We start from the raw sequence: 16,561 nt of genomic DNA on the forward strand, positions 1-16,561 counted from the left end.
GCTACTGGATAGATTTAGACAGGACAGGATAGATTTAGAACATTTCCATCATCACAGAAAATCTATTGGAGAGTGCTGATCTAGAAAGAAAAGAAACTCATAAAGGTAGTTGGCCTTGCTAAGGAGTGGGGGCTTGGGCAAAAGTGGGAGTGGAGGCTAGAATGGGTGCTGAAGATCTCAGCTTTACCTGTGAATTTTGCTTATTTTTATTTTAAAGAGAAAACATGTTTGCATCTCTGTGTAATTTGAAAAGTATTAAAAACTAGAAAGGTAGACCTTTATTACAGATACACAAATATACACAGAAAGCATGGAAAAACTGTAAATATCCTGCTGGGAGCTCTGCATTAATATGTATGTGTTAGTCGCTTAGTTGTGTCTGACTCTTTGTGACCACATTGACCATAGCCTGTCAGGCTCTTCTGTCCATGGGATTCTTCAGGCACTAATACTGGAGTGAGTAGCCATTCCCTTCTCCAGGGGATCTTCCCAACCCAGGGATTGAACCCAGGTCGCCTACTTTGCAGGCGGATTCTTTACCATCGGAGCCTAATTTATCAAAGATACACAAAAATACACAGAAAGCGTGGAAAACCTGTAAATATCCTTCTGGGAGCTTTCAATTAATATGTATGGAGTATTAGAAACATTCTGAGGTCCTGAAAAAAAATATACACAGAAAAGCTAAGCATAGCTGATGAAACTAAAAAGGTTAGTGTTTGGGAGGAAGATATTCTTCTAAAAATGGATTAAGAGAACTCAAATGAAGAAAACATGGCAGTCTACAAGTCTAAGCTAGAAATGAAGTGGGCAAAAAGTAGTATCTGAAGGTACATGTACTCAGTAAGTTCTCTGGTCCTCTGGAGGCCTTGCAGGGGTAGTGGAAAGATCATCTATAAGTTTGGGAATTAGACAGGCTTAAGATTTGAATCTCAGCTCTTCTTCTAGCTAAATGCTTTTTAAGGAATTTTATTTAAACTCACTGGTTTTTCACTTGCTCATCTGTTAAATGAGAAATATTTAACTCAAAGCATTGTTGTGAGGAGCAAATGAGATGTGTATAGATTGCCTAGCATGGTGTCTGCTACATACTAGTTACTACTTGAGAAACACATACTATTATTACTCATTATTATTTTAAAATATCAAAATGGATGAAAGTCAAGTCATGATTGACTCAATAAAATTTAGAATCTATTCTAAGACCAAGAATTAAATTTCTACATAAAGGAAATGCTCCAAAATCATTCCCCTCTAAGACAGGAGCTGGATAAGACATATTGCTGAGAACCAATCTCAGAAGTCAAAAAAATTTACATGTGCACAGAGGAAAGAAATCCATCCTACTGTGCTCTTGGCATGTCTGAACTCATTAATCCTCTTGAGGATATACCATTATCCCCATTTTATAGAGGAAGAAGCAGAAGTACAGGGATGTTGCATAGATTTTCCATGGTTACATTTAGAAAGAGTTTGAACTGGGATGAGAGTTTAAGCAGCCTAGCTATAAGGTCCATTCTATCAAGCACTGCCTTATATAGATTCTGTTAGATTATATGACCTCAGGTCTGGAAAATCTACATGGAATAATCTATACGTACTAGCTGTGCTAAATTAAGTCAACAAGATCCCAGAATATAACCTGTGTACTAATAATACACACCTAGAAAATACAACAGGAAAACAAAAACTTTACTCTGACAACAGAGACAAAACAATTCAAATATTGGCCATTACTTCAGCCCAGGATGCAACAGAGTTAAAGAGAAATTTAAAACCTGTGCTCCTGAGAGGGGAGGAGAGGGTGAGACGTGTGGAAAGAGTAACATGGAAACTTACATTACCATATGTAAAATAGATAGCCAATGGGAATTTGCTGTATGGCTCAGGAACTCAAACAGGGCCCTGTATCAACCTAGATGGGTAGAGGGGGGAGGGAGAGGGAGGTTCAAAAGGGAGGGGATACATGTATACCTCTGGCTGATTCATGTTGAGGTTTGACAGAAACCAACAAAATTCTGTAAAGCAATTATCCTTCATTAAAAAAATAAATTTTAAAAACAACAACAACAAAAACCCATGCTCCAGGATGGGAAGACTTCAGTATCTTAGTTAGCAGGACTGACAGTATGCCTCTTAGGGTTACATACAGATGATGTATTCTGACCAGTCTGTGCCTCTTTGCTTCTGCTGTCCCCAGACCTCCACCAGGAACCTCTCTCCCAGTGCTTCCCCTTTTCACTATCTTTCTGATGCAAAGCTATTCATCATCCTTTAAAACTTGGCTTCAAGCTCTTCTTTATGTATAATAACTTTAGGAGGTGAAGGGTGCTACCCAGACATTATGCAGCATGAGAAACATCTGTGTCATTAAAAGGCCACATGGACAGCATTTAGGAGGGTCAAGGGCTCGAACTTCTCAATGTTGCAAATGATTGTTCGGTTATGAATTGAAAACATTTATGGTTCACCAAATTACTGATCCATTCAGAGTCTAAATAATGCCCTAAGAATAGATACTTAACACACAAACAACTGTGTGAACAAACAAGTGTTTACCCCAATATGGAAGAGGGCGCTAACAGGCTTGTGGTCACTGGTTTTTAGTTCCATGTGACTCCGGTAATGAAGCTGATTAACATTAATGCCTCTCCAGAGAATTCGGTCACACCAGGCTGGCACCCGACATTTCCCACTGCAAAAAAAAAACAGCAAGGGATTAGAAGGAGAACATACCACACAAGAGTGGAATATCTACCACACTGGTTCAGACCTGAGTTCGGCCCTCTTATTATCTGCTTCTCCTTTCCTAACGACTTCTACTGTTCCCTACTCTATTGCAAGCTCTGTGAAGGGACTGTCTTGTTTGCCACTGAATTCTCAGCCCCTAGCACAAGATCTGATGAAAGCAGGTGCTTAATGAAGTGAAGTGAAGTGAAAGTCACTCAGTCGTGTCCGACTCTTTGCAACCCCATGGACTATACAGTCCACGGAATTCTCCAGGCCAGAATACTGAAGTGGGTAGCCTTTCCCTTCTCCAGGGGATCTTCCCAACCCAGGGATCAAACCCAGGTCTCCTGCATTGAAGGCGGGTTCTTTACCAGCTGACCACAAGGGAAGCCCAAGAATACTAGAGTGGGTAGCCTATCCCTTCTCCAGGGGATCTTCCCAACCCAGGGATCAAACCCAGGTCTCCTGCATTGAAGGCGGGTTCTTTACCAGTTGACCACAAGGGAAGCCCAAGAATACTAGAGTGGGTAGCCTATCCCTTCTCCAGGGGATCTTCCCAACCCAGGGATCAAACCCAGGTCTCCTGCATTGAAGGCAGATTCTTTACCAGCTGAGCCACAGGGGAAGCCCAAGAATACTGGAGTGGGTAGCCTATCCCTTCTCCAGAGGATCTTCCCGACCCAGGAATCAAACCAAGGTCTCCTGCATTGCAGGCGGATTCTTTACCAACTGAGCTATCAGGGAATGAATAAACAGTGCTCCTAAGGTCAGGATTTACATCTTCAATAATGTTGCCCCAGGAGAAAGCAGAATAGCATCTTCTTAAAATAACCTCAGAAGGGCAGGATTATATTCAGAATACTTCCTCTTTGTTTGCTCTACCAACTGCAATGATACTTCATAACAGATAGACAACAAATGAACTCTAAAAATCCAATTCTATATTTCTAGACTGGGTTGAATCAATGGAGATGGGTAATAGCAGAGATTTCTTTAAACCTAGACTTTTATGGACAAGTGGAGCTTCTTCTAATAAAGATGAACTAAAAAATCTAAGCATGCAAGTTTGAACAAGTAACAGCCTATAAGAATACCAAAGGAAGGGAAAAATCCTATTCATCATTCTACTAAAATAAGCAACACTGTACACCTGATCCAGATGGTGACACAAATAAATTTCATATCAGTAGCTTTTCAGTTGACTCTCAAGTCAGGCGAGTGGAAGAAACAAAGCAACGTGCACAAGATCTGTCAGAGCCACTTTTCACTTGCTGAGCAGCTCCCTCCCTCAGAGGACAGGGAGACAGGTACCTCCCTCCCCATGCTGACATTCCAAGTCTAAAGAAGCTGATGATGTCTGGGAATTTTCTTTTTCTTTCAAACTTCTGGGTTCAAACAACTAGGAAACCATAGTGAATGAAGAAGCAGTAAGAAGACACACAGCCACCAGGCACATACTGACAGGGGCACCATACTAAGGGTGATCAGGAAATCAATAGCCCCCCACTAGACAGGATTCTCAGCTTCCTCTGGCAGTCATGCAGGCCAGGCTCAGGCACTGGTATTATTAGAAGTCCCCCAAGAGATTCTAGGGTTTCCCTGGTGGCTCAGTGGTAAAGAATCTGCCTGTAGTGCAGGGGATGCAGCAGACGCAGGTTTGATCCCTGGGTCAGGAAGATCCCTTGGAGAAGGGAATGGCAAACCACTCCAGTATTCTTGCCTGGAGAATCCATGGACAGAGGAGTCTGGCAGGCTACAGTCCATGGGGTTGCAAAGAGACAGACACAGCCGTGCACACATGCACACACACACACAAGAATCTAATGTACACTCAGGATCAAGAATCACTGTGCTGGAAGAGCCTTTCATGCTGCTTTGTTTTCACCTCTGGTATCCTGAGTTAAAGAGCTGAAAAAGAGTTTGGGCAAAGAAGCAGAACAGGGCACTACGTTTTTATCTCTGCTTCTGGCAAGACCCCAAAATTTCCCAATCCCTCAGCAATTCAGAGGGACAGAAGTAAGATCAGGTCTTAACCTATTCCATAATGAGGTTCTTGTTATTTTACCTGGAATCCCAGCGGTCTGTTTTAGAATCATACTTATATGTGGGGATAAACTTGATTTCCCCTTCCATGAAGTCAGCAAAAGCTTTTTTCTGTGTGCGTTGAATATTTAGCTAGAGATAGAAAAATGTATCATATAAGCAGGGTAACACCATCTTAATAGAAGTGATAATCAGGTTGATCAGCTATTTTTCTATGCATCTAGTTTCTGTATCTTTTGCAATTGTCAGAGTACATAGATAATATTTCTGTGCCTTGTGAATTAAATTTTGACATTCCCACAGCATCTAAACTCACCCACAGACAGGACGCTCATATAAGCATGTCACTAAGTTTTTATTGCTAATGGTGGTCAGGGCACAATGGAAAAATGAAACCTGAATAATCATAAGTTCCCTGAAGTTAGCATGTTTTTCTTAAAATTTATTGAAGCATAGCTGATTTACAATGTTTTCTTAATTTCTGCTATATAGCAAAATGACTCAATTATACATATATTCTTTTTCATATTCTTTTCCATTATGGTTAATAACAGGATATTGAATACAGTTTCCTATGTTATACACTAGGATCTTGTTTATCCCATATATAATAGTTTGAGTGCAGCTTTTTTAAAAAAGCGCACACATGTTGACTGGATAATTCCAAAAGCCAAATTCAGTAAAGAGTTAGAGATCATTTTGAAAGTTATCCTCACTCAAGTATTTTACCAGAATTACATAAGATTCCAATTGTACCCCCTTTGGAGGTAGGACAGAGGAAAAAATGCAAAGAAGTTAGCCAGCCAACCTCAATGTGAAGGTAGACAGGGTGAAGATAGGCTCACTATAAAAACCATTCTACTGCAAAACACTGGAATGCTGACCATAGCTGAAGGTTAAAAGCCTCATATTAAGATTTAAAGACATTAAAAAAATAGACATTCAAATCAACTTGAAACATTTTCTCCCCTCAATAAGCAGCATTCACTTTTAGCAGCAGTATCCATATGCTGAACTAAAAAATTCAAGTCTTGTGCCAGGTTCCGAGGTAAATTGCCAGAAAACTAGGTTCCTCAAAATCGTTTTATATAAATGCTACCATATCAATGCTTCCCTGACAAGTTTTAACATTTATAAAGCAGCTAGTCCCAACTTCTCCATCAGTTCCCATTAGACTGCAGTTTGTGCTATTTGTCCCAGACAAACTTCTCTTCTGTGCTCCCCAATCCCCTCATAGGGCCTCCCTCTTTTACCTCCAAGCTGTTGCTGAGCCTGCCAAGTAATCATAGAGCAGCTTTCCCTGTTCCATCTGCCAAACCACATCAACATAGCTGAAGGCCTGCTTCCTCCAGGAAGTGTTTTCCAATTAACCCCACCCATTCTCCAACTCATTTACACAAATCTCTGAAATCTCTTCTTGATAAAGGCTTAATGAATAAATGTTACATTGACTATTTATCACTAATATTATCTCCCCTCCTCCCATCCAAGTACTTCGTAAAAACCTTGTGTGTATTCACTGCTTCACTAGTCACAATGTTTTCCCAAGACAATGAGACCTTTCCATCTACTTCTAGATTAAGACACACTTCCCATGGGGCTTAACAATTTTATCTGCTATGTAAGAAAGTACCTATAAGATAAAATTTTACTTACCTGGTCAAATTTCAAGAGTCTCTGAAGGTCATTCTTGTTAATAAGACTCTTCACTTCACTGGCATCAGGCATGCAAAGCCTGTAGTTCAAATCTCCCAACCAGATGACAACACTGAGGATCAAGAAATATATGAGTAAGAGTAGTAGTAATTAGCATGAAAGTCAATGAGAGGAGAATGCAGAGAAGGAAAATGGGTAGATTACTGATAAGCATTCATTTATCATTGTCTGACAAGGGGTTTGAGTGCTAACTAGCCTTTAGGGATGAGTACTATCAACGCCTGAGAGGGACAAGGGGATGAGAAAAGAGGTTGGAGGACGGACACTGCATGCATGAGGAACAAAGATGGAGAAATGTGGGGTGTGTGTGGGACTCGGGAGCCAAGGAGTTAACTGATTCAGAGAAGCATGTAGTTTATTTGCTGGACTAGCTTCAAAATTTCACCTGGCTGCTTGCCAGGTCTCTAGGGGAAGAGAATCTGAACGTTTTCTGCCTCTCCGAGCCCTGATGTTCTACCGGCTCTCCACGAGGGTCTGCACAGTCTGAATGACATCTCTCTTGGGCAGGGCCCACTAGCAAACAGAGGTCCAGGGCTTTCTGCTGTCGCCAGTCTATCTACCCTTACCCGAGAACCACAGTCCAAGTCCCAGGAAGGAAGGAGACTGGCAGCCCACAGGGGCCACAGGCTCCCAATCACAGCAACAGACCCCCAGGTATGCTTAGAGCCCCACAGGGGAGACCCTGAAATGACTGCACCAAAACAGGCTATTTCAAATTCTAAATGGGTCTTCTCGCCAATCTTTGATGCAACATGAAATTTAAGAAATCCCAGGTAAATAAATTTATGGAATTTCAGGTCAATTTTATGCCCACTGATGTCAAGGCCTTGCTTTACCACTGTGAAGCAGAATTCCGTACGATCCTAAATGTTGAGACAATATGGAACAGACCAACATCACTATCTTGCCCTACTCTTTCTTCAATTACCCCACTCTCTATTGATTCTAATAACTCTCAAATTATCTTTTGTTTTCCTGCTAATTCCTATCTCAAACCACTTATTCCAAGTCTCATCACCCTCTCAGAATTTCAATTACTAGTGCTAATTTCCTTACAGCTATTTTCTACTAACAGTCCATTCCTCAAGTGATTTTTGTTTCTGTTCTTATTAAGTCCCATTATTCACTAACCTTTCATATTAACCACTGGTGTCTTTAAGTCACCACGGCCCCTTTTCTGAATGATTCACAGTCGGTGAAAAGAATAATGTAGATCTATGTTTACTGGCTTGGAAAATAATTCACAAAATATAGGATAATACAGTCCTATATGAATATGTGTGTGCATGTGCATAGATAAAAGTCTAAAACAGCACTATTCAGAAGAAATAGGACGCACATCACAAATGTAATTTAAAATTTTTTAGTAGCTGAATATAAGAAATGAAAGAAACAAGCGAAAATAACTTTAATAACAAATTCCATTCAACTCAATATATCCAAACTTTTGTCATTTCAACATGTAATCAGTATTTTAAAAACTGAGATAGTTTACATTTTTCCCCATAATTTCAGTGTATAGTCTATGCTCACCACACATCTCAATTTGGACTAGTTACTTTCAAGTGCCCAATAGCCACCTGTGGCTACTGGACTGCCATACTGCACAGCAGAGATCTAGAAGGATACACACTGAATTGTCCACAATGGTTTTCTCTGGAGCGAGGGACTGGCTGGGGAAAGCAGAGATAAGAAATGATGGATTTTTTTTTCTTTCACCTTTTATTATATTTATGATAAACATTTCTATTTTATAATAAAAAATAATGAAAACTGATTACAACTGACAGACTCCCTCCACCACTACTCAGATGACCACTGATAGAACTAACCTTTCCTCTGAGAGCAAATCTAATTTCTCTGACTCATTGCATCTGCTAGTCCTCAAAACCTTCCTCTTCTTTGTGAACCCAATCCCTTAACAGTAATCTCTCACTACGCACATTTCTATAGTTTCTCATCATGGTGGGTCTCTTCTCAGCTCCACTACTCAAAGGCTAAAGAAGACTTAACCACTCACTCATGTTTCATGATGTTCAGTTGTGGGAGGGTCTGATTTGGGACCACAAAACTCATTCGTGCGCAGATGTCCTTATAATCTTGATTCCTTCTCTCAAACTCTTCCACGTGGGCAGCCAGGTGGGAATTGACAATGCAAAAGGTAGTGTTGTGAAATACAAACCTCACAGCTACCCCACCTTTGTTTCCCTGTTAGCAAGAGTAATTATTTACAGTTAGTACAAAAGACACAATGAGCACCTGAACTTCATATGGACATGAAATCATAATCAAGCTCAACTCCAAAGTAACTCACCATCTTTCCCATGACTCCAGTTCCAACTGTTTCTGTAGCAACATCACGGATATATCGCAGCTGATCCTTTCTGGCAAATATCAGGAGCATCATCCCAACAAGGCGGACTAGTTGAACCTTTAAGTTCCAGGGAATTAGAAGAGGTTTGTGCTAATACCACTCTTTGCACAGATCTAACTTCCCACAAGTAATTTTCCACCAAGAAGATATAATCATGCCTCAATTTGAATCTAAATCCTCTAATTTCCCAATGGACCTCATAAAGAGGAAACAAAATTTTTCCAGGAAAGCTCTAATCTGGCTCTGACCAGTAAAAGTCTTCAGGGACAACGAGTACCCTCTAGATTCATTATTTTAATCACGTTTTAGCCTACCATGAGTAAGCAGTATTAAAAATTTGAATAGTAAAGACAAAGCCTCTATGCCAGCTTGTTCCTTTTGGCTCTCCTTCCTAGTTTCTGATTTACAATATCCTAATAAAATGTATAACAATCGTATTGACTTCTTTGTGAACTAGAAATAAATCTGAAATATGTATTAGTCTATATGAGAGGAATAACAACTTCAGGAGTCTTATCACCTACATCAGGTGTAAGAAGATGCAGATGAAAATTACTCAGACAGATGACTTCTTTTGAAGGGCTTGGTATGGTAGCTGCATAACTAAAATAACTCTCTTGGTAGCCTCTACTATGTGCCTTCTAAAGACCAACAAATTGGGTCACCTTGTTAAAGTCAACTCTACTCTTAACTTACAACCAAGTTTTAAACTCATTTAAATTCCACAACACTCCTGTTCTTGCTCCAGTTCCAAAGCTTACCCAATGCACCCACATGCTTCAAATTGCTTTTCTGTAAAGCATCCAGTTCTGACCGTGTAAGCAAACAATTTCAATCTTAAATTCTTACTGCAAAAAATCACTTATATGTCATTTGAGTTAATTGTTATGAGTACAGTAAAATTCTTCCTTTCTCTTAAAACTTAGCCAAGCAATGAAACTATAGAATCGAGAAGCTTAGGGATTTTTTTTCCCTAGGAAATAGGAATGAAAAGCATTAGTCTGCCCTATCTGGTATTACACATGGGGGAGAATTCAATTAATCTATTCTTTTGGAACAAACTATAAACAGAGTAACTTCCAGTGAGTGGTATTTAGTCATATACTAAAAAAGATAATTAAATGCGGCTTACTTTCTTATACTTGGCTTTGGAATGCAAACTCCTCTCTACCGCCAAGGACCACTCTTGTTCTTTCACAGATTCAAAGTAGAAAAAGGCTTCTGTGCTCAAGTCCAGCTCTTGGAATCTGAGAAAACAAGAGGATGTGAGATCTACATCCCATAATGATCTCTAACTACCTCCTGTCCCATTTTCCGAGACATTAGGTGAAAAAAGGATGTGGGAGAGAGGAATTTTAGAGAACTGCTCTACTGATTCAAGTGATCAGTAAGGACAAGTAGTTTTCTTCTCAAAAGACTCCCCCACAAGTATATGCATAGGCCAAGCAAAACAAAAAAACTTCCATAAGGGGTAACAGAGCTTTGCTCATATATCCTAGGAATAGTCACTATAAGAATTAACCTCAGATGTTAGTTTCTATGAAGAATATAGTTTTCTATGCGTTTTGAGAGGACTAGATGCTTCCTCACACTATTTGTATCTGTTCCTTTATGATCTCACAAATTTGACCCACAAGTTAGTTCTCATATATAGCCTACAGTAGGTTTTTACAAACAGTGGGGGAAAAAGGGCAAAATGTCACATAAGGTAACACCAAACATATAGCCAAAATGAAATTCCAGACATGTATTTTACCCAATGCAGTAGATATCAGGAGGATTCAGATCACAGTTCAGCCAAGGTTCTAACCCACTATCTGGAGACTGGCCATTCACGTTCCACGTTCCAACAAAAAATCTAATACATAATACCAAAAAATAATTTAGAAACAAAGGTAAAGTGTGAACTAAAGAAGGTTCTCTCATTACTTCTATACAAGTGTATATTTACAATAAGCCAGTGTAATTTCTCAAGCTGCTTTGCCACACATACCAAAAACCCCTTCTTGCCTGTAGAACGCAAAGGCAGTGGGCTTATTCTCTCTAAATTTCACATCAGGTAAACCTACAGAAAGGAATCAAGTTTCTATTTAATAAACACAAATTTAATGGCTCTACCACATTTCCTTCCTCTTACATTCCATCCAAACATATTTGAAGGGAGAACTTCTGGATGGGAAAGAGGTATCTTCATGCTGTAAGGATGTCTAATATGGATAACTGTTCCATAAGGAACCGTAGTTAAATACAAAAACTCACTTCTTGAAGGATTACAAGGACATCTGTGGAGGAAATTCTGTTGAGACAGATATAGTATTAAGGGGGAAAGCAGAAGGGAAAACTCATGACTGTCTTAACTGTTTACATACAAATATAAGCATCCTGGAGAATCTGAAGAACTGGAGGCTTCAGCACAGGGATATACTCATGACTGAATTAGAATAAATGAGGCATAATGGGATAGCAGATGGGACTGGAATCTTGGACTAAAAGGGTACATGCTGTTCGCAAATAACAAAGAAAAGTGTTGCTGCTCTGCACATCGAGATACATGCCATACTACACCGCTCCACACGCCACACACAGTGAATCCAAAAAACAGGATATCAACAAGTAAAGATGAAATGAAAAATATAATAGAGGAAAGAATCCAAGATAGGCCTCCAAATCAAGATGACTGGGCAAACTTCCTTTAGTTAACTTACCAAAGTAGGAAAATGAAAATTAAGGTCTAGTGGTAGTGGTGGACTTAATTTGCTGATACTGGCAAGAAGAAATTCAGCAGGTCAGATAGATAAACACACCTGCTTATGGAATGTGCTAGGAGACAATTCTCTATTACATGTGAGCTTGACTTCGTTCTCTAAGAGTGGATAGTATTAAGATGTGGTATCAGTAGTAATTAGAAAATCAATGTAATTGAAATTAGAAAAATTAGAAATTAGAAAAAAAAATTTTCTAATTAAAAATTAGAAAAAAATGCAAATTAGCATTTGCATTATTGTGGATATGTAGGTTACTGACCGCATAAAGACAGGTGCTTGAATCAGCTCACCATTCTTTTTTATTATGCTTTTATTCTGAAATAAGTTAATTACACTAATATCTTAAATACCAAAAGAACATTTTTTGCTATACCAACTAATGTAATTAATGTTTCACCTTCATAAGTAGAAGAGAGACTAACCTGAAAGTCTGAAGGTTGACATATTCTTTTTCTCGCTTTGCCAGGATGTGTTTGATGAGACCCTCCCGCTGTCCAGACTGGGTGTTTGGTACAAAGAGCTTCCGCATGGTGTTGGTCACTTTGGGGGGCTCCTTGTTAGAAACTTCTTTTTCACGTGGAAGCCTAGCAAATAAATGAGCAATTCAGAAGTGAAACTGCCTTTACCAGGGAAGTCTCACATATGGGAAATCTGTTTCAACACAGGACTTACATTCTATTCACTGAAGGGGGTGGGGGTGGAGGTTCCCGGTGGACCCCTATAGGCTGATTCTGCAAATTGATTTTCTTGTCCAAATTCATAGATGAAAAATTATCCTCAAATCCAAGAAGCCCTGAAGGATACAGAACCCAGAGTCAAAGGGAGGGGGGAAGATAACATCCAACTTGTTCAGGATAGATAGGACTTTGCTTTGGTCAGCGGTTTTGGTCTGACCCCTATTTGCTCAGCAGCGTTACCAAACAGAAAGGTATATGAACAGTGATAACATAGATGGGGGAAGAAGCACATCTGTCCCTGAACCACTGACATATTAACTAGAATGATAAACATAACTAGTAAGTTACATTAACTTGGAACGTGACTAAAAGAGCGAGTATTTATAGAAGACTTTAGCACAATGCCTGGTTGATAATTAGGGATTATATCACTATCGCATAATTGTCACAAAGACCCCATAAGATAGGTGCTATTAAAAAAATCTTCCTAAGTTACAGAAAAAGAAACAGAAGCTCAGAGATGTCAAAGTAACTTGACCAAGGTCATACAACTAGGAAGTCAGAGAACTGTGATTCAAACCCAGGCAGTCTGCCCCTGGAATCTGCATTTTTTACCCCTCTGCTAAGCTGGCTCCGAAAGAGCTAATGTGCCACAGAAAGTACTAGGAGTGAACATGAGGCGGTGAGTACAGACTCCAAAACCACTCCATAGGAGAAGGTATCTGACACTGACATCACTCCACACTATCTTATCTGCCCAGATAAAATCTACTGACTCTGCAATCATCATAGCAACCAGGGGGGAAAAAAAAAGAATCTTTTCAGTACCTGAAAAAACAGAAGAGTTGTCCTTAGTGTCTAATTTCTGGTACCAGCTGGATGACTCCTTTTGGTCTGGAACAAGAAGCTGTGACTGAGCTGGAGAGATAGGGGTCATAGAGTGGAACAACCATTCCATTGAATGGAACTTACCATAACCAAAAGAGGAGCCTGGCAGGCTACAGTCCATGGGGTTGCAAGGGTCGGACACAACTTAGCAACTAAACCACCACCACCACCAAAGGCCATTCACTTAGCACCATTCCTGAACACAAAGGAAGAGACTAAAAAAATGAGAGCAGCTCTGGGACCATCTGGGGCTGGAGGAGGATTACTGTCTGCAGTATGCTGGCCATGGCAAGAAACTGAAGATTCTAGAAACTGATTCAGGGTCCTTAAAGCTGAATAGACTTACCCTAACCTATCCCTGGGGTCATTCCTGAACAACAACAAAAATCACCCATCAAGGCTCCATGGGCCAGGTACTCTGCTAACGGCCACCTGTCTCTGTATGCATGTCCCATACAAACAGAAAGAAAACTGCTGAGGCCTAAGTTACCTTCCTGAGCAGCGAGGACCTCTGAGACGAACTTCACACAGTGATCCTCATCAGGGATTTCAAAGCGTCGCTCTCTGGTCCAGTCCCCTTGAATCCGAATTTTGCAGCCACCTAAAAAGAACAGAAATCCATATACATATAATGTTTTTTTGGGATCATATTTTCAACTTACCAATTTAATAGAAGAAGGTCCAGATCACAAACATTCCAGACCTCTAATGTATGAAGCATACCTATAAGATTAAGGGATTTATGGTGGCGGTGGTATTGAGGGTGATGCGGAGAAAAATTTAATGTAGGCTAATGAACTGTGTAAATGAGCAGCCCAATATAGTCACATGATGCATAATAAAATCATAGTTTCCTACATTCTGATATGTTGCTCATATGTCACTGTAGGAACCTTCAAATTCTAGCAAAAGATCAATTCCCCAACCACCCCCCTCACATATCCTAGCTGGAAATTCCTACCACTTCAAATCCAAATCACATAATACGAATCTCTGAAGTGTGAAGGAAAAAACAGAAATAGGATGGTTTGTTCCTTAGGTACAGACTGTACTCAGGCAACTGAATTTATAAGCTAAGTAAAAAAGAAAAGCATAATGGGATTGGCTTGAATTATTCTGAAAAGAAGCATCCATAACTCATTTATCTCCAGTAAAAAATCTATGTCTTGAAAAAAACTCACAAAAATAATATAATGACCCATGTCCATGAGTGGTCTGGTTCAAGTATAGCCAATTAGAAAACAGTGTAATTGGAAGCAAAAAAAAGAGAAGAAAACAGTGTAATTAGAAGCAAAGTTACCTGGGATACTTCAGTTTCTTATGTACATAACATACTGTCTCCTCTTTTCTAAAGCCTTACATTTACCATCTGTATCAACTGTCTGGCTATGGTGATCCAGGAAACCCATGTCCTTGTTTATATTCTTATTTTAACTGATTTATTACACATAATGCTTTCTCATGGCCCTGGAAACTATAAGCTCTTTGAGGGCGAGAGACAGGCTGCACATAAGGGTTACCCAACGCAACACTCTCAATGGTCTCCAGGGGCTGTCTGGGACAGGGGGGCTTCTTAGGACTCAAGACTTCTAAAGCTAAGACCAGGAAAGCCCCAGCCAAACTGGGCTCATCAATTACTTTATTGATAATAATGACATCAAACTTTACAGACAGAAGGCAATTTAATGACTATAGAACTGGACTCTTTCACACTTGTAAATAACAAAGAGATGAGAAAATGAAATGAAAATCGTAGTTTCTTATGGCAAAAATTCACTTCTGAACCTTTGACTCTCTCTCTCTTTGCATTTCTTTATGTTTCTATCTATACAGATTTAGTGATCAGAAGAAAGAGATAAACATAGAGGATAAAAATGGGGGGAAAAAAGCATGCAAGAGGGCCAGCAATAAGAAAATTAATGAGGCTGCCACTGTAAGGAGAAAAAGAAGGGCATGAATAAGGACTGTCAATTAGAACTGCCTTCAAGATACAGAGAAAACCTCCTTCAGGACACAAATAGTCCTCTCTTTCTCTGATAATTTATATTAAAAGTAGAAAAAAAAACTTAAAAAGAGCAGCTTGTATCAGATAGAAACTTAGAATAGGAACATGTGTTCTCTCTGTCCCAGGATCTTGAAAGATACATTTTAGCAAGTATAAAAAATAAACTGACCCATTTAACAGAAGATTCCAGAAACTGCTTACAAAACAAAAAACACTAGATGCTCTCTCACCATGTTGCATGGGAAAGAGAACAAATTACCCCCTCCACCCAACCGTCTACTCTCTTCCCTGCCAGCCCTTCTGGCCTCAGATCAGCTAACACTCCTCTTTCCTCAACTTCTCTGAATACTCCCTGAATCTTTCAGTAGTTCTCAACTCAGGGAGCATCAGAATTACCAGAGGCACTTTCAGGAAATACTGACACTTGGGCCCCACCCCAGGCCAAGAAAACTGAATTTCTGCGGGTGAAGCCCAGACACTGGCAATTTCTAAAAGCACTCCCCCAGGTGATCTAGTGCATCCAGAAAACCAGAGTCACCTGCAAACTGGCTGGCCCCTGAGAGGAGCTCCCCCTGTGGCCCTCCGAAGCAGAGGCTATTTATAGTCTCTCACACACTATGTAATTTAAGACTGGTGTCCTTATATGTCCTAATGCCATCTCCAGTCCATTCCCTCTCCTCCCTCAGGAAAAATCCCTTCTCCTTTGAGGCTCACCCACTGGACTATGCCAATGCCTTCCCTTCCCTCCTCCATGAGACCACGTACCAACCTCCCAGAAACTTCTGAATCCAAGCCTGATTCATAAGACTTCCTCTCCACTCATACTTTTGCTTTAATTTTGCATCCCTTTAAAATTAGCACCGAAAACTCAGTCAACACCTTCAACTTCCTCATCCAACGACCTCGCCCCTCCACCTCAGCCACCCTACTCCCTCAGTCTTACTGGGACTACCTCAGTTACACCCCGGACCTTTTGTCACAGAAACAGCATCACCTCATAAATCTTTAATTCAAATACCCACTCTGAACTCCCTGCCGCTTACCTGCTCTTAGAGGAACCTCGGACACACTGATCCCTTCACTTTCTCAGTATTCATTCACTCTCTCTCTTGCTTTCACTACCCTCCCCCACCTTTTTTTGTGAGGGCAACCCTGCCAACTGTGCTTAAGGAATTTTCCCAGCAAGAATACTGGAGTAGGTTGCCATTTCCTCTTCCAGGGGATTTTCCCCAACCCCAGGATTGAACTCGTGTCTCCTACAGCTCCTGTATTGGCAGGCAGATTCTTTACTACTGAGCCACCACCTTCCTTTTTGTCAAACAGAAGCCATCATTTCACTCTGTTGCAAAAACCCAGAACTGCC

At 40.2% G+C, this 16,561-nt stretch overlaps 1 protein-coding gene across 2 annotated transcripts in view; it reads right to left on the minus strand.

Moving 5' to 3' along the window:
* OCRL (OCRL inositol polyphosphate-5-phosphatase) overlaps positions 1-16,561 on the minus strand; it is a 48,411-nt gene that overhangs the window by 18,866 nt on the left and 12,984 nt on the right. For both annotated transcript variants that reach the window (XM_065914761.1, XM_065914760.1), the window contains exons 5-15: positions 13,684-13,794; positions 13,134-13,223; positions 12,301-12,421; positions 12,051-12,212; positions 10,620-10,721; positions 9,996-10,110; positions 8,804-8,920; positions 8,510-8,697; positions 6,430-6,541; positions 4,796-4,905; positions 2,560-2,695 (exon numbers count right to left, since the gene is read on the minus strand). In XM_065914761.1, the coding sequence (XP_065770833.1) occupies positions 2,560-2,695; positions 4,796-4,905; positions 6,430-6,541; positions 8,510-8,697; positions 8,804-8,920; positions 9,996-10,110; positions 10,620-10,721; positions 12,051-12,212; positions 12,301-12,421; positions 13,134-13,223; positions 13,684-13,794 (1,364 nt within the window). The remainder of the gene's footprint in view (positions 1-2,559; positions 2,696-4,795; positions 4,906-6,429; positions 6,542-8,509; positions 8,698-8,803; positions 8,921-9,995; positions 10,111-10,619; positions 10,722-12,050; positions 12,213-12,300; positions 12,422-13,133; positions 13,224-13,683; positions 13,795-16,561) is intronic.

The sequence above is a fragment of the Muntiacus reevesi genome, chromosome X (genome assembly GCF_963930625.1).
Source record: "Muntiacus reevesi chromosome X, mMunRee1.1, whole genome shotgun sequence".
Classification (NCBI taxonomy): Eukaryota; Metazoa; Chordata; class Mammalia; order Artiodactyla; family Cervidae; genus Muntiacus; species Muntiacus reevesi.